At 38.6% G+C, this 24,504-nt stretch overlaps 2 protein-coding genes across 2 annotated transcripts in view; one reads left to right on the top strand and one right to left on the bottom strand.

Moving 5' to 3' along the window:
• Positions 1–24,504, top strand: part of LOC140927467 (uncharacterized) — a 42,958-nt gene that overhangs the window by 3,911 nt on the left and 14,543 nt on the right. The window contains exons 4-11 of the mRNA XM_073377126.1: positions 5,761–5,922; positions 6,339–6,456; positions 6,768–6,946; positions 7,676–7,897; positions 8,148–8,186; positions 9,025–9,156; positions 9,571–9,818; positions 10,438–10,603. Of these exons, the coding sequence (XP_073233227.1) occupies positions 5,761–5,922; positions 6,339–6,456; positions 6,768–6,946; positions 7,676–7,897; positions 8,148–8,186; positions 9,025–9,156; positions 9,571–9,818; positions 10,438–10,603 (1,266 nt within the window). The remainder of the gene's footprint in view (positions 1–5,760; positions 5,923–6,338; positions 6,457–6,767; positions 6,947–7,675; positions 7,898–8,147; positions 8,187–9,024; positions 9,157–9,570; positions 9,819–10,437; positions 10,604–24,504) is intronic.
• Positions 971–2,413, bottom strand: LOC140926505 (uncharacterized). Its single transcript, XM_073376234.1, has one exon. It carries the CDS (start codon positions 2,309–2,311, stop codon positions 1,559–1,561), a length of 753 nt encoding a protein of 250 aa, XP_073232335.1. The 5' UTR covers positions 2,312–2,413; the 3' UTR covers positions 971–1,558.

Raw genomic sequence — 24,504 nt, 5'->3', positions numbered from 1 at the left:
GATTTTTTATCAGTTTTAAAGTTTAGAGGATTAGTATAGGTAATAGCATGATTTGTAGTGATATTTGGCATAAATACCACGAGTGATATTTCGAAATTGTTGTACGTAATTTCACGAGTCGTTTGGCGAGTGAAATTTGAGACAATTTTGAAATATCACGAGTGGTATTTGTGCCAAATATCACGTACAAATCATGCTATTATTTGTTTATACTACTACCTGCAAAAATTTTGTAATTTTCACATGTAGGTATTTCAAATTACGCTGAAATACCACTGCTCTAAGCCAATCAAATTGCAGAAATTTCTCATGTAGTAGTGTAAACTACTTGAAATTTTACCGGTGAGTTGAAAGTATCGTCCAAAAATTCTAAGATGTCGGTGATTTCCACTTTTCTTTTTTATACTGAATCAGTCCATTTGTTGTCTTCGTTATCCACAATTCTAATTTAAACCACAGTACAGTTGTAAAGATTAACTTTCACCAAAATTAACCAGACTTTGACCGTATGATAAAAATTGTAAAAAGCGATTTGTTCGTAGAGACATTACAAAAAAAAAGCAACAGCACAAAGAAACGTTTTGTCATTTAACCGATACACTTTGGAAGCCTAAGAATACAACCATCATTTCGCGACCTCCCCCGCGAAATGCGACGTCTATTTTGCGGGGGAACCAGTAGTGGAGTCGCCAAATGTCGGCTGTTTTCTCAGGCTGTACACTTATCTGCTCTACGGTACATCGTTAGACTACGAGTAGTCCCCATTTTTCCTCAGGGATAGTAGAGCGAGCGAAACGCGAGCGCGCGTGAAAATCACCCCACTCCGCATGTCGCCTTTTCTCGCGTGGGGTGATTTACACGAGCGCTCGCGTTTCGCTCGCTCTACTATCCCTGAGGAAAAGTGGGGACTTCTCGTAGTCTAATACATCGTTGATCGGATTATGAAACTCAAAGATACAAACCCGTCTAGTTTGGAATATTCGTTTTATGTTAACTCCGAATTGAATTTAATTGTATATTTACGCGCACTTAAAATTGATCAGTATTATTTATCTTGTTTTTATAAAAAAAAATATTAAAATTTGTCAAAAACGGCTCAAATTAAATAATTTGCACTCTATATTTAAGATTCATTTCTCTGTAAAAATAACTAGTATAACGTTCCGTCGACCCATAGAAAAAAATTTTGATAATAATGCATTTCGTTTTGGCAATCTGCCTCGCTTGTTGACAACACTTTTGCCAATTAGACTGCTGCATTTGCACCCTTCTAATTCATAAAGCAGACAACCGGCACAAATACAAACATCTGCTAAAATTGAAAGCTTTTCTTGGTAGCTTGTCATGCTTCTAATGAATCTCGAAATTAAACGATCAATAGCTCCAACTGCGAGTTCATTTACACTAACTAAAAGATTGATTTTATCAACCCGCAAAAAGAGCGGAAAAGCGTGAGGAAATCTGACACGTTGGAATCAATATTAATTATTTTTCAGTTTTTCTTCGATAACTCTTCCCACTGCCACGAATCAGACGAATTCAATCTCCTTCCGGTAAATCATTTAGGCTCAACCTGGATTAATTTTGCTACGGGAATATCAGAGCCACTGCAAGTCTTTTCTTTGCTTTCGGTCGAGGTTTCATCATCGGAGAAGCCGAGATTTTCCACTGGAATACCAAGATCTGAATTTGTGGAATTTTCGCATTGTAATGTTTCGAAGGCAAAGTTCTTGTGCTTATCTTTGAATTGCCGTGGTTTCTCTCCTTTGAAATTCTTCCTAGAAGCCCTTGTTTTTGAAAAACTCTTGTTTTCCCTTTGTTCAAGTTTTAGATTCATACTCAGTTCCTCTAGAGTGCTGTTGTTGTTGCTTTCGCACGCCGTGGCTGCGGCGTCTCGTTTTCGCGCTTCTCTTTGAACCCTTCTTCCGAGCAAATCTTTCTCGTAGCAGTGGCTGTACGTCCCGCGAGGAACACCAACAGCTGAATCGATTTCCGTTCTCTCTGAAGAAAGTTCTCGCACTGCTAACTCGATCGCATGCATCCATCGATGTCTTTGTATATTTGTGTGGCATTTTAATAGCCATGCTCCTTCATCGGTGATCAGTTTAAATCTATGACTGTACGTTTTTCGTCTAACCGTAAAACATTTCGCGTCTGGGGTAAGTTCGATTTTGTCACAGTACTCGTGACAAATATCAGTCCGTTCATCGTAAAAGTATAGAACTGAATTTCTCAAAACGGCCCAATACTCTATCCATCTCTCTTTTTCTTCTTCTCTCTTCAGAAAGTCTTCGTGTAGAGGATTTTCCATCGAGCAAAATCCGAGCTTCTAGGGTAACAGTTAAAGAGGAATCCTCGAGTTATAGTAGAGAACCATGTTTGCTTCACATTGTCGGCCTGTTAATTGAATGGAAGTTCTTCCATTGAGTAAACGAGAGCTCCTGACCACATACATTATTTATGATGTTTTGTCGAAAGTGCATCTATAATTAAGCCCTTAAAAACCGCTCTTACCGGCATATTTTATATTTCTTTTTTGCATGTCTGGCGAAGCCGTAGGAATAGTTTGTCTTGGCATCGATATGAATAATCTTTGGTGTTTTTGGAAGGTAGAAACGTTTTGGTGAGAGAATGTTACAAATCGAGATCTTCAGAATATCAAGAGCCCATCTGCTGCATTGCAAGAATTGTACTTTTGTACGAAATATGTTTATTTCTTACAAACTAATTTACAAAAAAAAAAACACTAATAAAGCAAATTGGCAACAGCAAAGACAATTTGGCGCTAATTTTTGGCTTTAAACCAAAGTTTTATGTGGTAATTTTAGCAAGATGGGGCCACAAACAAATATTGGGTTTATGAAAAGGCCTTGATTTTTTCGTTGCGCTATGTATACCACACAAAACTATACGAACCCTTTTTTACTTGTATTCTTCTCTGATTTAAATAACATAAAAACGATTTATATATTTTCCTATAAAAACAGTGTAAAAAAGTTAATCTGTTCCTACCTGAGGTAGCCTCACGCAGAGAGCAATAATCTCGTGTGCAGTTTCAACTGTATTGAGCACAACCACGATATGCTCTGTCGGCTACCTTGCTTCCTTTCGCAAAAAACGAAAAAAAAACGGCCTGTAATTCCGACAGGTGAAATCCGGCCGATTAAACCCCCGAGTAACAGCAAAAAATAACTCGTCAAGTCTCAAATCATTGTAGGTAGCGAAAGAATTAGAGCAGTGGTTATTCGAACCACTTTAATAAAGAACAAAGAAAAGTGTAACAGATTTAAGGCTAACTCTAAAATAACAACTTTCAGTTTCCATTCTAAATGTGCCTGTCCCCGGTATCAATTATATCGAAAACACTTAAAACTTCAAGTAACTGTCAAGTCTTCTATTTCTCCTTTCAGAAATGTATACACACAATAGACCTCGTCACGGTTTTCGACGCCATCTTGACGAATAGAGCAAACGCGTGAGAAATTACAGTGTTTGTATGAGAATCTAATATCGAATAATTGCCGTAAAACGGCTATTCTGTAAAAAATATGAATTGTAAACTAAAGCTTCAACCCTAAGGATTCTACTGAAAAAAAATTGAGAACGTTCCTTGCGCTATAAAGAAGACCTAAAACCACGTTTTTAAATTTTCTATTTACTTGTCTGTAAGAAAGTCCCGGGAAAAATTACAGACAAATGTATGGAAAATCTAAACCTAGCGTCTAAGCACAGGTACGCCCCCAAAATTTTTTAGTACAACCCTTTGCTCTGTAGCTTTAGTTTACAATTTGCATTTTTTTTCAGAACAGCCGTTTTAAGGAAATTATTCGAGATTAGATTCTCATACAAACACTGTAATTTCTCACACGTTTGCCTACTCGTCAAGATGGCGTCGAAAACCGTGACAAGGCCTATGGAATATTACTAGAAAACCCTTTTCACACTACAATGGAGCCTCGATATAACGAACCTCTATATAACGAAGACTCGGTATAACGAACGATTTTCTTTACTCCAGTATTAGTAAAATATATGAATAGAACCTCGATATAACGAAACCTCGCCAACAAATTTTGCAAGTCACTTGGCCCTTCGTTCTATCGAGGTTCCACTGTAGTCAAATATAGCGCGAAAAATACAAACCATTATATTTTCATCGGTCCCCTTCACTGTATTCCTCGATCGGCAGACCCATTCATTTCATATGAATCGCCTCATCTAAGTGAAAACCATTTAATTTTAAAAAGCAAAATTTAGTTTGAGCTACGGAGCTTTTATAGTAAATGGTACGCCTGGCTGCCAAGCAATCCCAGTGACACTAAGAACAATTCAGGGTTATGATCAGAAAATGTCTGGACCCGCCTGGACGCAAAAAAGAGTAAAGGCTTCGTAGGATCATCTTAATCGCATACCACGCGACAAAGTGGTTGTTTTTGCTTGAGATTAGAGAAATTTTCGATTAAGTGTGGAAAATAAGTCTAGTAATGAATCATCATCGGATCTCAATGTAATGTGGCCATCGCTAAACGCGGGAAAGCATTCGTGAGCAAGTCATGATTGTTGTTTTCTTTACCTGATTGGCCGAGCAAATGGCGCGTTTGCTCGAGTTCGGACAAATTTTTGACAGGAGGAATTTTTAACCAGTGCAACACGTTTACAGGGAACCGTGCAAACTCCGAACATAGAATTAGCCGGGGCTAAAAGCGAAGCTCTGGTTAATATACTTATAAACAAAAGGATAAAATCGTGTTAAGCTAAACGGGTACGGCAATGAGAATGTCATCAAAATCAATAGATCTAATTAGCAAAAAACCAAATTTGCACTTGCAGCACACTTTTATGTACATTTCTTTGCTGTTGTTTTGCACGACTACACTTATGCCGTTTTGCACGACTAAAACGTGAAACGTCCTCATTACACATTGTTTTTATGGAGGAATTGTCGTATGTGCTCACCAAATATTTTGTTGCTTGTGTTGCTGTTCGCTTTTATTTTTTCACTGCAGCCGAGAGCCATAATGGGACGCTGCAGCTCATCTCCACCTTGCTGGCAGCTAGCATTTCTCACTTTCCCACCGCCTCTATGAAATTTTCTTGTTTTTCTTCCAACGAAATTCGTCTTCTTTGCTTTCAATCACTCGCTCTAGTTCTTTCTCTGTTATCGGCGTGAGCGTAAACACCAAAAATAACTTTGAAAAAGACTCGACTTTGTTGTTGTTTTTTCTCTCTAAAAGTCTGGGCGGCCATGCTATTTCCCGCCAAATAAAACCTTGAGTTGCATTTGAGTTGCCATACCTGTCGATTGAGTTATTTCATATTGTGTGCCTGTGGTGTGGACGGACGGACGTGCGGTCGAGTGACTACCAAAATTTCTCGGATGCATAGGTAACCAAATTTTCTTACCCATGGTGCTCCGCCGCGCGCGTTTCGCGTGCACGAGAGAGCTCCGCTATTACAGATTGCAATACTGCTTGCTGTCGAAAAACTTGAACGGTTCCGCGGATCCGTGCAGGTTTTTGTTCGTTCAAAATTTCTCACGACCCGTGGAACAGGGTCTCATTTGAAAGCCTTTTAATCGTTTTCAGTGCTACTTATAGCGACTTTCAGTAAATACGGAAAACAGTGACCTTAGTTGTTACCGGAGCCGAGGCAAATAGTACTCTAAAACGGAGTTGTTTTAAGTAAATTCTATTGTATTGTGAAAATGAAAATTCTTCAGAATTCCCAAGTAACGAATTTTTTGTTTCCGAAACTCTTCAGTTTTAGGTAACACCGGCTCCAAGATACTTTTGGGTGATATCATCTCTGATGACGAGACTCTAAGGTTTATAACTCAAGACCCAAGAGGCCGCAACGCTATTAATTACCCTCACAGTCTGTGGCCTGCGAATACCGTGCCGTATATTATAGACAGTAGCATAGGTAAGTATTGTATACGTATTGTATTATACACATGTGCTGTTTCTTAAACTTAACCCAAACGATTTTCAGAAATTTTCAAGACTCTCTCAAGGAGCAAATTTTTGCGACTATTGAGGTTCGCGGAGAAGAGAGAACCTATTTTTAGAGATGACGGAGTGGGGGTGGTCTGAAATGTCGTCCTTTTCTTTGCCCCACCCGGCAACGGGAGTGAAAGCAATTCAGACGACTCTGCTCTTTCGCCCTGCCGCCTGTTGGAGGAGGGGAGGGGGGGCTGGGGGGGGGGGGGCAAAGAGGCAGATGACACTTCAGACTTGCTTGAGTGTGCTGGATATTACTGAAAGATTTGAGTACATTTCGAGTGGAAAAATAATACATTTGTTCCTTGTTTATTGTTTCTTGTTTATTGCTTTTTACAGAACAACAAGGCATTCAAGCAATCAACGATGCAATAAGCGACTATCACAAATACACTTGCGTGAAATTTGTGGCCAGGACCACTCAAAGAAATTATGTAAGGTTCTTCCAGGGGACCGGGTAAGCAATGCTGTTATAATGATGTTCGCCTTTGTTGGACTAATGTTGTGTATATGCACCAAAAGATTTAATTTCATTCATATATCAGAGAATTTTGACGAGTGCATCATCGCGCATTAACAAAATAAAAGCCGTGGCCAATAAAAGAGCTGAAGCTCGCTGAAGATCTCGATCTACATGATCCATCGTGATTCTGTTACATGTTTTGGGTCAGTGTATTGAGGCGAAAAAATAGTTATAGGGAAGTTAGGATTAGGGATCGCAGAACCTTCAAGTCGCTAAATTATCTATTGTTTCCCCGTGATTGACAGGTGCTCGTCATCGGTGGGTCGCACAGCTCGAGGTGAACAGAAAGTGAATCTACACCGATATTGCTGGACCAAAGGAATTGTAATCCATGAACTTGCACACGCTATCGGCTTCTTCCACGAGCAGTCGCGTTCAGATAGAGACAGTTACGTCAAGATCCTGTACGAGAATATTGAAAAAGGTCAGTCTGAACAGCACAGAGATCACGCGCCTTTGATGTTAATTCACTACTGTCTAGGGGGGCCTGGTATGAACCCTTGTATTATGGGGAAACAACACGACGACCCACATAGGCAGAAAGAGAAAACAGAGATCCGGAAAATCTACAAGTTTGGTGTTTATCGGGCTTATGTTGAACGAGAAACAGCCTTTCAAAAACTCCAATATTGACTAAGAAATCTATAGACGTCCAGACAGTTTATCTTGCAATCTGGAAAATTTTCAAGTTCTGAAATAGCTTAAAAGTTGGCCCGATTAACACCAAACTTGAGAATTTTGCAAATTGCGCTGCTCTTTTTCTGACTATATGGGTCATGTGTTGTTTGTCTCATAACGCATAGACTGGTATCCAGCCCCCCTTGGTTTGAATTAGGCAATACGCCACTTCCATATTTCCCATAATTCACTTTATTTGCCCCCCAAAATTTTGCATAACCTTTGTTTTTCATTTTTCCTGGGTATTACAATCGTCCCAATAGAAATTGAAAACAATGCTTATGCAAAAGTTTGGGTGGCAAATTAGGTGCATTATAGGAAATGTGGAAGTGGCGTATAGCCATGCCAAAAATTGCCCTATCATTTTGTCTACAATTTAGAAGTCTGTAATTATTATTCATTTACTGAGGGGTGGCACTAGGATTTAGGAAACTTGGTTGCTTGCTAAATCCAGCCAATTTCTTTTGTTCCGCAGACAGAGAAAACAATTTTGACAAATTCGCCCAAGGCAAAATACTACACCTAGGGGAACCGTACGACTATGGGAGCATAATGCATTATGGGACACATGCATTCAGCAGCAATGGAAAACCTACCATCACCACACTTCAGACTGGAGGCGCTCAAATTGGTCAGCGGGAGGCACTCAGTGCCAACGATATTCGGCAGATCAACAAGCTGTACAAATGTCCAACTGGTAGGTCATTCCTATCCTAAGGTTTCCTGTGAGCAAGCACTTGTCAGGGTGGTTTAGAAATGAGTACGGAGGCCGACTCCCAATTTCACTTGGGAAAGAGAATTACACTATCGATAACCAGACAGTCAAAGAAATAAAACGATGAAGACAATGGGAAATAACAAAACAAACTTCTCCTTAAGGCGCCAAAGATTTTCCACCGCGCTAAGACTGTTTGACTGTTCTTTTTATTACTATTTTTTTTTTTCAGAAACAGTCACTCCCCCTAGCCCAGGATCAAGTACAGTAGGTGTGTATTACGTTTGTCATAGTATCTTAAGACTGCATGTAGACTCTAATTTTCTCTTCGCCAAGGCAATACGGAAAGACGCAAAAATCTGGAGCAAAAACTTGTATTTTTCACCGGCACTCTTTATCCCCTCGGAATCAGCAAATACTTTTCGTTCAACTAATTTATTCCTATTGTTTACTTGACAATGTTCCTACCACCATGCAATAACATAGCTTCAACAACTGATGGGAAGGCTTTAGTAAAATTAAGTGTAAACAATAATAAACTTATGATCGCGAGAGACTACAACTGATAGGACCAAACTCCTCGCGACAAAAGCTTATGCCCAGTTTGTGATTCCAATGAAATGCAGGGACACCCAACGAGAAAAACCACTTAAACATAGCATTGTTGAACGTATTTTAATATTTAAAAGGTAGACATGGGCATATTTTTATCCCCTAAAAAATTTTTTCATCTGTTCGGATTTCCTAGCTGAAAGTCTAGTGATCCGAAAATTATAGGGACCAAAACTTACGTTTTCGAAAATTTTAGCCAGAAAAAAGGCTCCCGAAAATTCTAGGTGACCTTTTTAGGGTAAAAACCCGTTAGAAATTGGCAATTATACCATTTTTTAGATGTCCGAAAATCCTAGGAGAGGCAGGCAAGCAAGAAATTTTAGAACAAATGTTCCGAAAATTTTAGATCTTTAATCGCCGTCGTACAGACATTTTCCGAAAATTGACGTTTTGTGACCCTGATAACTATCTTCGGAGTTCATCAGTTTTATCACCAGGTCCTGCCATATAAACATTGTCTAATTGTTTTAACAATTTTTAATTCCTTTTTGCAACAGTGTATTGTAACTTTGACCATGGGTCGCGGTGCGATTTCACTCAAGATACTCAAGATGATTTTGATTGGACAGTCCACCAAGGTGCCACACCCAGCGGGGAGACTGGGCCTAGTTCAGATATGTCTGGAAAAGGTATCAAAAACTTTCATTCTTCAATTTTGATTGTATAAGATAATAAGCTACCCTGAGAATGAATATAATTATATTCTGAACAAATTGTGAAAAATAATGAGAAATGGGTATCGTAGGTTAGGTGACATATAATACAAATAGCGACAAATGGGAAAAATAATGACAAATCGTAACGAATGGAAGCAAATTGGGGACGCATGGCGACAAACGATGACAAATGGCGAAAAACGGAGGCAAATGATTACCAGTGGTTGAAACATGGTGGCCAATAGTGATCAATAGAGGCAAATGGTGATGAACTTGAGAGAAATGAAACGGCGACAGAAAGTCTGGGCTCCTGAAGGTGACCAATAGCGATTTAACTTCGTAATTTGTTTAATTATTCGAATTTTTGCTTGGATGGCTACTTTTCAGGTTGGTATATCTATGCTGAGTCATCTCAGCCTCGTGTTGAGGGCGATCGTGCCGTCTTACTCAGCCCAAGCCTGGTGGGACCGTACTGCCTCCGGATGCATTTCCATATGATGGGTACAGACATTGGTTCTCTAAATGTCTACAAGATCACAGCCTCAAGCAGAACCACAGTCTTATCGACCAGCGGAAACAAAGGTGATAAGTGGTATATGGCCCAGTCTTCCCTGACAGGTTCAGAGCAATTTAAGGTGATTAAACATTGATTTGTTCAATAAACAAGATGTTCTTGTTAATTAACCCTTTAATTCCTAATAGTAACCAACATTAATTTTAAAGAGGAGAACTCCCCTTCAGCGCTTCCATTAGAAACAATGCACACCAGTGAACGTTTGTTTGTGGCTCTATAAAGGGTATTCCATTACCATAGAAGGGGGCACTCCCATGTATATAGGCTAGATATGGTATGGTTTTGGAGGGACTTGATCCTTGAATAGAGTATTATTCTTGCCCTTGTTGACATTGAGTTCCCAGTATGTTCCTTGATAGGGTTCCCAAATTTTATCAGCTAAAATTTAAGCGCGTAAATACACGAAAATCAAAATCTGTTAGTATTATGAAAGCGATTTGATGAAGGTTTGTAAGCTACCATTAATTTCTAATCCTTTGTTTTTCCCTTGAAAAGGAAGGGTCTTTCAAATAGGGGTAGATTTCGGTTGTTCTCACCCTAAAAAATTATGGGGTCAGGATTTAAGACCCCGGGCGGCACACACATATCGGAAAATTGTGGGAGAACTCCCGGCCCCATTACGGACTAAACGAGTTCGATAGTACTTTAAGAACCTAATAGACGTCTCCTTTGTACGACAGATCGCGTTTGAAGCTGTCCGAGGTTATAGCTATAGAGGAGATATTGCCCTAGATGAGATTAAACTAGCTCCAGGAGGATGTGATACCCCGGCGACTGCGGCCCCTTCAACCACCACGCAAACTGTTCTGCCAACCACCACGTCCAAACCACCCGTACGCAGTGAAGGTAAGAGCAAATTAAACTTTAAGATCCTTCACCTTTATTTTCGGCAGACGAAAAAAGTCAAAGTCATGTATATTTACACTTATATTCACTTATGTATTGGACATAAACATTCTGTTATGTTATATTATTTAACTTATACATAAACGATGTAAACTATAGGTGCAGTGTCTCGAACCTGCCACTAAGACTATATGCCTATGACACTACCGGATATAATTCTGATGCTTCGTCTTAAGCTCTACAGTTCTTGATCAAAAAGAACTTGTCGACGTTGTCTACATGGCTCGAACAAAATTTACTCTCAATTAACAACAAGCTATGATCCTTGGCTCATCGACATACAAGTATGACCTTTACATCTACTCTCACTAGGAGTGACGTTACGTTGGTAGGAAGATTTCCTACAAGGAACCTATTTCGGCACAGTTACAGAGAACTTATTTCAAGACCTCAGCCTTTAAACGAATATCTCGCTTTGTTCTCTTGAACGCTATGATTCTCCTGTATAAAACGTTTCTAGTTCCGCATTTAGAATATTGTAAAACAGTTTTAGTTGGTCTTGGTACAAAGCGATGGACTCGAAGATGCTATAGCTACATATTACATCTTAAGAACTCTATATTTAGAACTACGAATGAAGGCTACGAAATCTTACTGAATCTCATGAATGAATAGGCATGAATACTTTGAAAGACCGTCGTTATTACCAAGCTCTGGTGTTGATTTACAAATGTCTTAACTCAATAGGTCCAAAGTACATTGCCGATTTTCTGAATTTAAGCGAAGTTATAATCTAAGGTGCAACTTGGTACAGCCTCATTTTACTACTGAGTGGATGCATCAATCCTTTTCATTTATAGCTAGGAAGCGGTGGAATAAGCTACCGCTATACATTAGAAACTCCAATAATCTTAATTTGTTTAAAAAGGCTCCTCAAAAGTTCAATTTAGAATCTTTAAACTAGTTTTTGTCTTGCACATGTTATTAGGTTATTTTATCATTTATTACTAATCTGTAATCTATTCTATTCCTTGCTATCATAGCTTGTGACCTTTTTCTGAATGTTCATGTCAAATTGTAGCTCTTTTTTAAATGATAGACTTTTATCTAATGGCATTTTTTGTGTAATAGAGGTTAGTTCTTGAGTAGTAAGTTACAGTTTTTTTGTTTTACTTAATAGGTTTTTATATATTTTTTTTCTACACGTGCACGTCCGTATGAGTGTTTCTTAACTCTTAGGTGTTTACGTGTAAAAAGAAGCATACAGAACACCCTCAGAACAAACTAATGACACACAAAAAAGAAGAGTTTCAAAGTCTAACAACAAAGGTCAATAAAAAAAATAAAAAAATAAATTTTAAATTTTTAGGTAATTTCAATTCATTCCGTAAAAAAAATGAAGGGCAGTTAGGAAGAATAACGGATTTGAATGCTCCCATTTGACTTAGAAAAGACGTGAAGTTTCAGTTTTTATGCCAACGAAGGATCATCTAACTAACAGCTGAACACATTGATCAGGTGCCTGTTAGCTTCACAACTCAGTTTGTACCCAATTCTTTCATGATCATCATCAGACACCGCCGCCTCATGAAGTTTTCTACCGTCGTCGAAGTATCCGTCAAGATTACCACTGGACATTTCTGATTCCTGATCTGGCGCTGACAGATGTCGCAACTGTTTACCCAGCTCTTTCATAATCATCATTGAAGAGGCCTTGGGAATTCTCATCCCTTCAACGAAGGACTCGTTATAAATTGCTTCTCTATTAACGTTCGACTTTGCGGCCGCAGCTAGCAATACCACTGGTTTTTCTGCTGATAAGACTTCCTTCTTGACTTTTTGAACACAGAAGATCTTCTTAACCATTTGGCGTCGTAATTTTCTATTCCGCCTTTTACTGGTGTAACTACTCATGACAGCACCCATTTTCAAATCAAAACTTGTAACCCGTTGTTTTTTGGATAATGTACAGTTTATGACTTATACTGAGGATTTATTTATATGTTTTCTTAAGTCGTTGGTAAAAACAGATTTCTATCAGTTGCCTAGGTAACATGACGTTAATAAGGCTAACAAACAACTTAATTTGTGCGTCGCTAAGGAGAAACATAACATGTTTGTCCGTTACCGTGACGATATACTCAGATTATTAAACAAGACGGGGTTGTGATTGTCTAAGATTAGTTGTTATGGCAACTCAATACTACCCAAGAATTAGATTCAACCAAGCTTTTAACATGTCGGCTCATAGGGCTCACAAACAACCTAAATTTGTGCGTCGCTAAGGAGAAACATAACATGTTTGTCCGTTACCGTGACAAAATACTGACCTTGGAAAACAAGATCGGATTGTGATTGTCTAGGATTAGTTGCTATGGCAACTCACTAACCCTAAGAATTAGAGCCAACCAAGCTTCGCACATGTCAGCCCAGAGTTTAAGTAATTCTGAGATTACACAGGTAGTCAAAGGCTGCCCATGATGTTGTCAGGCTGGATAGCAATGTAGTGGTAACTGCGAAAACTCTTTTCAGGTGACTTACAATTCGTAACAAGCTGAAGGTGTGTTTAGAACACAACATAAACCTTTTATCCGTTACCTGGGTAACGCAGAGACGTTAATCATTAACTGCTTTCCTCTCGATGGCAAGACGAGGCGCTGTGTCGAGACTTATGCTTTACTTGGTTAAGAGAGTGAACGTCTTCACCTAACCATACCATTGCTGGTGTAATGGAACTCTGCGAGCAGCCAACACCGACCAGAGTGTATACTTCATATAAGAGAGGAACCACCCAGGGGATGTAACGTGTAGGATGTGCGAAAGAGCTGCAGAGACCCTCCCAAATGTTTTATCGGCGTTTTGTTCCGCCGTAGCTCGATCAAAAAAATTGAACCGACACAATGCCGCGTTGAAGATACTTTTTTTCGAAATGCGCAAAGACCATAAATTGGTGGATTCCGTTCCCTTATGGAACCTGCCAGTAACATCTAAACCAATGTACGAGTCACCTGATGCGCAAGCCTATTAGGATGTGCCGGTTTACGTGTAACATCTCTAGATGTGACCACATAACGCCTGTGTTGCGCTCTCTACACTGGTTACCTATTGAATATCGCATCAGTTTCAAAGTATTCATCATTACTTTTAAGGCCATTTATGCGGCGCTGCATAGTGTAAAATAATTATAATTTACATGTACAAGGATAGGCTCTTGTTTATTGGGCATTAACTGTTCTCGGTAATGTTTGAAGTTGACAGGGCCTGGTATACAGCACACTCAGAGAATAACCTAATGACATAAAAAGACAACGTCTCGAAGTCTTAACCACAAAGGTCAATAAACAAATCAAAATAAATTTTACCTTTTTAGATAATTTCAGAACTAAAATTTCAAATAATTTCCTGAAAAACTGAAGGGCAATTAGAAAAAATAAAGGATTTGAATATGCTCATTTGCCTTAAATATCAAAATCACTCAGCAAAAGTGAAGTTTCAGTTTTTATGTCAACGAAGGATCATCTAACTAACAGCTGAGCACATCGATCAGGTAGGTGCCTGTTAGCTTCACAACTCAGTTTTTACCCTATTCGTTCATGATCATTATCGGACACTGGCGCCTCATGAAGTTTTCTACCGTCGTAGAAGGATTCTTCAAGATTCCCACGGGACATTTCTGATTCCTGATCTGGCGCTGACAGGTGTCGCAACTGTTTACCCAGCTCTTTCATAATCACCATCGAAGAGGCCCTGGGAATTCTCATCCCTTCAACGAAGGACTCGTTATAAATTGCTGCTCTATTAACGTTTGAATTTACAGCGGCAGCGAGTGCGCTTCCTAACTCAGCTTTCCTCATCATCTGCTTCATCACTTCCATCGAAGATAACACGGACATTTCTGCCGATAAAACTTCTTTCTTGACTTTTTGAACACAGAAGATCTTCTTAACCATTTGGCGTCGTAATTTTCTATTCCTCCTTTTACTGGTGTAACTACTCATGACAGCACCCATTTTCAAATCAAAACCTGCTACCCGCTGTTTTTCGGATAATGTACAGTTTATGACTGATACTGAGGATTTATTTATGTGTTTTGTTAAGTCGTCAGCAAAAACAGATTTCTATAAGTCACCTAGGTAACATGACTTTAATAAGGCTAACAAACAACTTAATTTATTCGTTGCCAAGAAGAGACATAAAATGTTTGTCCGTTACCGTGACGATATACTTAGATTATTAAACAAGACAGGGTGGTGATTGTCTAGGATTAGTTGCTATGGCAACTCACTACTACCTAAGAATTAGATTCAACCAAGCTTCGAACATGTCAGCCCAGAGTTTGAGTTATTCTGAGATTAAACAGGTAGCCAAAGGCTTCCATGCTGTTGGGCTGAATAGCAATGAAGTGGTAACCGCAAAAACTCTTTTCAGGTGACTTACAGATGGTAACAAGCTCAATGTTTGTTTAGAACACAACATAAACTTTTCAACCGTTACCTGGGTAACGCAGTGACGTTAATCATTAACGTAATTCAGATAAGAGTTCAAAACAGCCTAAATGGATGTGTTGCTACGAACTAAGATAAATGTTTGTTGCTCACCCAAGTAACACAGCGTTGTTAAAAGTCTTTCAGTAAAGCAGTTACATATAACATAACCTTCCAGATAATTTTACTGTAAGTGACAAGGGGCTAAAATTGGCCTTAAAATACGAGTTTTTATCTTCCCAAGAAAACGTTTCTGCCCTAGTGCAAACAAAAATAAAACTTACAAACAGAGAAAAATCGCGATCGGACGTATTCGAATGGCAAATTTCACAACAGTTATTATTATTGTTAAACACTTTATCGGGGGAAACTATAATCAAGAAAGATTTAACAACCAAACATGTCATGAAAAAAAATAAAAGAACGTGATAATAATGATGATAATAATAATAATAATAACAATAATAATAATAATAATATATAGATTTAGCCAGGGCTAAAAGCGAGGCTCCCATTAATAAATTTATAATTTAAATTAAACAATAAACTTGTATTCGAATTCCATAATTCAGTTAACTTTAGAGCACATTTATGTGACTTTTGAGGGAAAGGCTACCTGATTTTAGAGAAAAATAATTTGCAAACAGCCCAAGAGTGAACCAAATCTTACATCGAGTTGATAGCCTCATATGTACACCCAAAAACTGGTAATCATCTTCGATCACATTTAAGAGCCATAATGGCTCTTGATCACCGTAGATTAATTAGTGGAAAAAAAATCAGGCCAACTTTTTGGCGTTCGACAAGTTTACTTTGCAAAATCTTGTCAACAAATCTGGGTGCGGGTAAACCAACCTTTTATACCATTTATACATCACATCTGAGGTGAAACAGTAGTATGAGGCACTATTTTTATTATACCGGCAGACCTCGAACAGTAAGCAGTATTTCACAATACAAATTGCACTCATTCAATATTCATAAACTGTTAAAAAAATTTCCAAAATCACCTATACGGCCATCCGGTTCTCACTTCTGTAGTGCGAGCTGTGGCGAGTGTTTGAATGAACATTAACAGAGTTACGCTCCAACATTATAAAGAATTTATTCTGTTTATTTTTTATTTAATGGTTTATTAACGCGCGGCATTTTGAGTACTCCTGCAAGCGATCTTCACTGAACGACTGAAAACAATCGGCACAGCGATTAAAATTACAAGAGAGACTACTAACAATCAATAAAAGAAATATAATTCGGAGAAACATATACAGAGACAACAATTTTCATTCAGGAAGACAATTAAAGTATCCCTACAAATCCTGAGTCTTCAAGCTTCAAGCTTAAGTTTATGTTTTAAGCCGGCTTCCCGGTGTTTGCTTTTTTCAAAGACGAACTCGAGGCAAGAAAATCGCTCAAAGCTTTCTTTTCCGGCCAGAATTATAACTAAATATTCTTTGGAACGTTTTCTTTCTATTTGCGGTAAGGAAACTGTCTAAAGGCTTTTTATAGTTCTGTATTAAAGCTTATATCAAAGCTGATACTTGGTCAGATCATTGTCTCAAATCTTACAAACGTGCATAAACTAAATGACCGCATAAACTCCGCTCGACTTCATTAAATTAGATCCTAAAAAACAAACATCAAATACAATAATTTCTCTGGCTTACCATTCGAGATGCAGCTCCTGAAAGGTATCAAGAAAAGCCAGTATCGCTTCAGACTTTGCAATCCTCTTACGCATCAAGCAAGGTGAAAACGAAAACGATGCCATCCGAAATCGGATTTGCGACAAGCGACGTATTCCTCAACCAAAAACCCAATAAACAAACTAGCCATGAATAACAGAGGACTCCTGACAGCAGCTGAATTGCATTTTGCACATCCAGTGGAAAAAGACAGTTAAAAACATCACAAGTTGACACAAAACTCTGTCAGCTTCAGCTGTCAAAGTAAGCAAGATTCAAGATGCTGCATAAATTTTCCGCATGAACTCACCTGTCACATTTTGACCAATCAGAGCATAAAAAATTGGACGTAGAGCGTGACCAACGCGTGACCATGGTAAGAAAAGTCAAAAGCAACTGTTTTCCCTGCCCGTAACAGCTGGCTGAATTTTCGCGTCCGAGGTCAGTTTGCAATCAAAATTTTAATTGTGTAGCACATAAACACAACATATTTCATATGAATTTAGAAAAAACTTGAACTTGAGCCTGCGATCACTTGAAAACTAGTAACTTGTCAGCGGATAACTTCATAAAATACTTTACCTCGATGGGTCGACACCTGAGCCCGCGATACGGTCAAGTGATACTGGTCAGCGGGTACCCTGTTTTGACAGCTGTCAATTGATCAAAACATTGATGTCCAATATGTGTGCATTATCAGTTAAACTAGTAAAAGTATAAGATTGAACATTGTTCGCGATCTAGTTAAACAATTAACTGGTCAGCGGACAGCTTCCAAATAAATCACGTCACCTCGATGAGTTGACACATGAGCCCGCGATATAGTCATGGGATACTGGTCAGTGGCTATCCTGTTTTGACAGCTGTCAATTGACCATAGTGTGAATGTCCTAAAATCCTATATTAAAGATGTGGACTTGCCAAGACACGCCTGAGACACCCCTCCCTTCCTTTTGATAGTCTCCCCTACCCCACCCGTACAATCTGTAGACGCGTACGTACGTACGCTCGGTCAATCACGTGATAACCAAACGAAAAGAGGTTGACCATATTCCATGAGTATGGGGCTCTGTCCCACGCGCGCTTCGCGCGCGCGGGAGCCCCGCTAATAATAATAATAATAATAATAATAATAATAATAATACGGCACGGGCATCTACTTTCCTCTCGATGGCAAGACGAGGCGCTGTGTCAAACCGGATGCTTTGCTTGGTTAAGAGAGTGGACGTCTTCACCTAACCATAACATTGCTGGTGTAATGGAGCTCTACGAGCAGCCAACACCGACCAGAGTGTATACTTCATATTATAAAACCGGAACCACCCAGGGGATTTAATGTGTAGGATGTGCGAAAGAGCTGCAGAGACCCTCTCACATGTTTTATCGCCGTGATGTTCCGCCCTAGCTCAATCAAAAAACTTGAACCGACACAATGCCGCGTTGGAAATACTTTTCTTCGAAATACGTAAAGACCATAAATTGGTGGATTCCGTTCGCTCATGGAACTCACCGGTAACACCCTAAACCAATGTACGAGTCACCTGATGTGCAAGCCTCTTGGGATGTGCCGGTTTGCGCGGATCATACTTGTGTCAAAGCTAACAGAGTGGATGCGCGGTTTGTGGATCATATGGGAAAGAAAGTCTGGGCAGTTGAAATGAGTTGTCCGTGGATGGAGAATACCGGAAAGTAGGCTGAGAAGAAGACAATAAAGTACGGTCCTCTGCGATGAGAGCTGAGGAATCAATACCCGGGGTATAACATCGACCAGTGTAATATTGTCATTGATGTGCTATATAGGAAGGTGGTCAAAGAAACTTGAGCTGACTATGAAAAAGTTTGTTGGTACAAAGGCAAACGGTGTTTTGCAAAGAATGCAGAAAGCCATATGTCTCGTGCTTACTCAATTTAACACGTACTTTTGAGGCAACTGGTGTTTAACTGTTTAACTCAACTTAGGGAGGACATCTAGGATAATATTTCGATCGATGGGATCGCAGTAGTGACATTTTAAGTGCCTTGAAAGGATTAGGAAAGTCTTTTCTAAGTCGTTCCTTTCTTCTTCTTCTTCTTTTTTCCTTTTTTAAGTCAATATTGGTCACCCTATGGTCGGTGATACAAGAGTAAGCCAAGCCCTGTCACGGGTGCAAATAATTCGGAACTTGGTATCAATAAGACCCGTAAAACTGCGTTTTTCCATCTCTTTAACATACAGCTATTTACGAAATATTTATATAACGATACCCCTCAAACACTAGCTACTTCATGGACTTGTTATGGGACGAGTTGATTATTGCAATAGCCTTCTCTTCGGTCTACCTGTAGGGCATTTAGGAAAGCTACAAAGTGTTCAGAATTCAGCTGCTGGTATAATTTGTAACATCTCTAGATATGACCACATAACGCCTGTGTTGCGCTCTCTACACTGGTTACCTATTGAATATCGCATCAGTTTCAAAGTACTCATCATTACTTTTAAGGCAATTTATGGCGCTACATAGTGTAAAATAATTATAATTTACTTTACCGGTATCACTTGTAATAATAATAATAATAATAATAATAATAATAATAATAATAATAATAATAATAATAATAATAATAATAACAATAATGTTAATAATGTTAATAATGTTGATAATAATACTACTAATAAAAAAATCGTGAAATTCCGAACGAGTACGTGTAAACGGGACTCTAGACCCGTGGAAGGCACCTTTACATTTATTTTCGGCAGTCGAAAAAAAGTCGAAACATGTACAAGGATAGGGCTCTTGTTTGTTGGACATTAACATTTCTCAGTAATGTTTGAAGTTGACAGGGCCTGGTATACAGTACACCCTCAGAATAAACTAATGACACAAAAAGGCAACGTTTCGAAGTCTTAACCACCAAGGTCAATAAACAAATAAAAACAAATTTTACCTTTTTACAAATGTTCATAACTAAAATTTTTCAAATCATTTCCTGAAAAATTGAAGGGCAGTTAGAAAAAATGAAGGATTTGAATATGCTCATTTGCCTTAAATATCAAAATCACTCAGCAAAAGTGAAGTTTCAGTTTTTCTGTCAACGAAGGATCATCTAACTAACAGCTAAGCACATCGATCAGGTAGGTGCTTGTTAGCTTCACAACTCAGTTTTTACCCTATTCTTTCATGATCATTATCGGACACTGGCGCCTCATGAAGTTTTCTACCGTCGTGGAAGGATTCGTCAAGATTGTTACTGGACATTTCTGATTCCTGATCTGGCGCTGACAGGTGTCGCAACTGTTTACCCAGCTCTTTCATAATCACCATCGAAGAGGCCCTGGGAATTCTCATCCCTTCAACGAAGGACGCGTTATAAATTGCTTCTCTGTTAACGTTTGACTTTACAGCAGCAGCGAGCGCGCTTCTTAACTCAGCTTTCCTCATCATCTGCTTCATCACTTCCATCGAAGATAACACGGATATTTCTGCCGATAAAACTTCCTTCTTGACTTTTTGAACACAGAAGATCTTCTTAACCATTTGGCGTCGTAATTTTCTATTCCTCCTTTTACTGGTGTAGCTACTCATGACAGCACCCATTTTCAAATCAAAACCTGCTACCCGCTGTTTTTCGGATAATGTACAGTTTATGACTGATACTGAGGATTTATTTATGTGTTTTGTTAAGTCGTCAGCAAAAACAGATTTCTATCAGTCACCTAGGTAACATGACTTTAATAAGGCTAACAAACAACTTAATTTATTCGTTGCCAAGAAGAGACATAAAATGTTTGTCCGTTACCGTGACGATATACTTAGATTATTAAACAAGACAGGGTGGTGATTGTCTAGGATTAGTTGCTATGGCAACTCACTACTACCTAAGAATTAGATTCAACCAAGCTTCGAACATGTCAGCCCAGAGTTTGAGTTATTCTGAGATTAAACAGGTAGCCAAAGGCTTCCATGCTGTTGGGCTGAATAGCAATGAAGTGGTAACCGCAAAAACTCTTTTCAGGTGACTTACAGATGGTAACAAGCTCAATGTTTGTTTAGAACACAACATAAACTTTTCAACCGTTACCTGGGTAACGCAGTGACGTTAATCATTAACGTAATTCAGATAAGAGTTCAAAACAGCCTTAATGGATGTGTTGCTACGAACTAAGATAAATGTTTGTTGCTCACCCAAGTAACACAGCGTTGTTGAAAGTCTTTCAGTAAAGCAGTTACATATAACATAACCTTCCAAATAATTTTACTATAAGTGACAAGAGGCTAAAATTGGCCTTAAAATACGAGTTTTTATCTTCCCAAGAAAACGTTTCTGCCCTAGTGCAAACAAAAATAAAACTTACAAACAGAGAAAAATCGCGATCGGACGTATTCGAATGGCAAATTTCACAACAGTTATTATTATTGTTAAACACTTTATCGGGGGAAACTATAATCAAGAAAGATTTAACAACCAAACATGTCATGAAAAAAAATAAAAGAACGTGATAATAATGATGATAATAATAATAATAATAATAATAATAATAATAATAATAATAATAATAATAATAATAATACGGCACGGGCATCTGCTTTCCTCTCGATGGCAAGACAAGGCGCTGTGTGAAAACGGATGCTTTGCTTGGTTAAGAGAGTGGCATCTGCACCATACCATTGCTGGTGTAATGGAGCTCTACGAGCAGCCAACACCGACCAGAGTGTATACTTCATATAAGAGAGGAACCACCCAGGGGATGTAATGTGTAGGATGTGCGAAAGAGCTGCAGAGACCCTCCCACATGTTTTATCGCCGTGATGTTCCGCCCTAGCTCAATCAAAAAACTTGAACCGACACAATGCCGCGTTGAAAATACTTTTCTTCGAAATACGTAAAGACCATAAATTGGTGGATTCCGTTCGCTCATGGAACTTACCAGTAACACCCTAAACCAATGTACGAGTCACCTGATGTGCAAGCCTATTGGAACGTGCCTGTTTACGCTGACCATACTTGTGTCAAAGCTAACATAGTGGATGCGCGGTTTGTGGATCATAAGGGAAACAAAGTCTGGGCAGTTGAAATGAGTTGTCCGTGGGTGGAGAATCCCGGAAAGAAGGCTGAGGAGAAGACAATAAAGTACGGTCCTCTGCGATGAGAGCTGAGGAATCAATACCCGGGGTATAACATCGACCAGTGTAATATTGTCATTGATGTGTTATATAGGAAGGTGGTCAAAGAAACTTGAGCTGACTATGAAAAAGTTCGTTGGTGCAAAGGCAAAGGGTGTTTTGCAAAGAATGCAGAAAGCCATATGTCTCGTGCTTGCTCAATTTAACACGCACTTTTGAGGCAACTGGTGTTTAACTGTTTAACTCAACTTAGGGAGGACATCTAGGATAATATTTCGATCGATGGGATCGCAGTAGTGACATTTTAAGTGCCTTGAAAGGATTAGGAAAGTCTTTTCTAAGTCGTTCCTTTCTTCTTCTTCTTCTTTTTTCCTTTTCCTTTTCTTTTTTTTTTTGTTTTTACTTTTTTTAAGTCAATATTGGTCACCCTATGGTCGGTGATACAAGAGTAAGCCAAGCCCTGTCACGGGTGTAAATAATTCGGAACTTGGTATCAATAAGACCCGTAAAACTGCGTATTTCCATCTCCTTAACATACAGCTATTTACGAAATATCTATCTAACAATACCCCTCAAACACTACTTCATGGACTTGTTATGGGACGAGTTGATTATTGCAATAGCCTTCTCTTCGTTCTACTTGTAGGGCATTTAGGAAAACTACGAAGTGTTCAGAATTCAGCTGCTGGTATAATTTGTAACATCTCTAGATATGACCACATAACGCCTGTGTTGCGCTCTCTACACTGGTTACCTATTGAATATCGCATCAGTTTAAAAGTACTCATCATTACTTTTAAGGCAATTTATGGCGCTGCATAGTGTAAAATAATTATAATTTACCTTTACCGGTATCACTTGTAATAATAATAATAATGATTATAATAATAATGATAATAATAATAATAATAATAATAATAATAATGTTAATAATGTTAATAATGTTGATAATAATATTAATAATAAAAAAATCGTGAAATTCCAAACGAGAAGGTGTAAACGGGACTCTAGACCCGTGGAGGGCACCATTACATTTATTTTCGGCAGTCGAAAAAAAGTCGAAACATGTACAAGGATAGGGCTCTTGTTTGTTGGACATTTACATTTCTCAGTAATGTTTGAAGTTGACAGGGCCTGGTATACAGTACACCCTCAGAATAAACTAATGATACAAAAAGGCAACGTTTCGAAGTCTTAACCACCAAGGTCAATAAACAAATAAAAACAAATTTTACCTTTTTACATATGTTCATAACTAAAATTTCAAATCATTTCCTGAAAAACTGAAGGGCAATTAGAAAAAATGAAGGATTTGAATATGCTCATTTGCCTTAAATGTCAAAATCACTCAGCAAAAGTGAAGTTTCAGTTTTTATGTCAACGAAGGATCATCTAACTAACAGCTGAGGACATGGATCAGGTGCCTGTTAGCTTCACAACTCAGTTTTTACTTTATTCTTTCATGATCATTATCGGACACTGGCGCCTCATGAAGTTTTCTACCGTCGTGGAAGGATTCGTCAAGATTGTTACTGGACATTTCTGATTCCTGATCTGGCGCTGACAGGTGTCGCAACTGTTTACCCAGCTCTTTTATAATCACCATCGAAGAGGCCCTGGGAATTCTCATCCCTTCAACGAAGGACGCGTTATAAATTGCTTCTCTGTTAACGTTTGACTTTACAGCAGCAGCGAGCGCGCTTCTTAACTCAGCTTTCCTCATCATCTGCTTCATCACTTCCATCGAAGATAACACGGATATTTCTGCCGATAAAACTTCCTTCTTGACTTTTTGAACACAGAAGATCTTCTTAACCATTTGGCGTCGTAATTTTCTATTCCTCCTTTTACTGGTGTAGCTACTCATGACAGCACCCATTTTCAAATCAAAACCTGCTACCCGCTGTTTTTCGGATAATGTACAGTTTATGACTGATACTGAGGATTTATTTATGTGTTTTGTTAAGTCGTCAGCAAAAACAGATTTCTATCAGTCACCTAGGTAACATGACTTTAATAAGGCTAACAAACAACTTAATTTATTCGTTGCCAAGAAGAGACATAAAATGTTTGTCCGTTACCGTGACGATATACTTAGATTATTAAACAAGACAGGGTGGTGATTGTCTAGGATTAGTTGCTATGGCAACTCACTACTACCTAAGAATTAGATTCAACCAAGCTTCGAACATGTCAGCCCAGAGTTTGAGTTATTCTGAGATTAAACAGGTAGCCAAAGGCTTCCATGCTGTTGGGCTGAATAGCAATGAAGTGGTAACCGCAAAAACTCTTTTCAGGTGACTTACAGATGGTAACAAGCTCAATGTTTGTTTAGAACACAACATAAACTTTTCAACCGTTACCTGGGTAACGCAGTGACGTTAATCATTAACGTAATTCAGATAAGAGTTCAAAACAGCCTTAATGGATGTGTTGCTACGAACTAAGATAAATGTTTGTTGCTCACCCAAGTAACACAGCGTTGTTGAAAGTCTTTCAGTAAAGCAGTTACATATAACATAACCTTCCAAATAATTTTACTATAAGTGACAAGGGGCTAAAATTGGCCTTAAAATACGAGTTTTTATCTTCCCAAGAAAACGTTTCTGCCCTAGTGCAAACAAAAATAA

This window comes from Porites lutea, chromosome 2 (assembly GCF_958299795.1).
Source record: "Porites lutea chromosome 2, jaPorLute2.1, whole genome shotgun sequence".
In the NCBI taxonomy this organism is placed as follows: Eukaryota; Metazoa; Cnidaria; class Anthozoa; order Scleractinia; family Poritidae; genus Porites; species Porites lutea.
The sequence above is the reverse complement of the archived record's forward strand: the minus strand, read 5'-3'. Positions and strand labels throughout refer to the sequence as shown.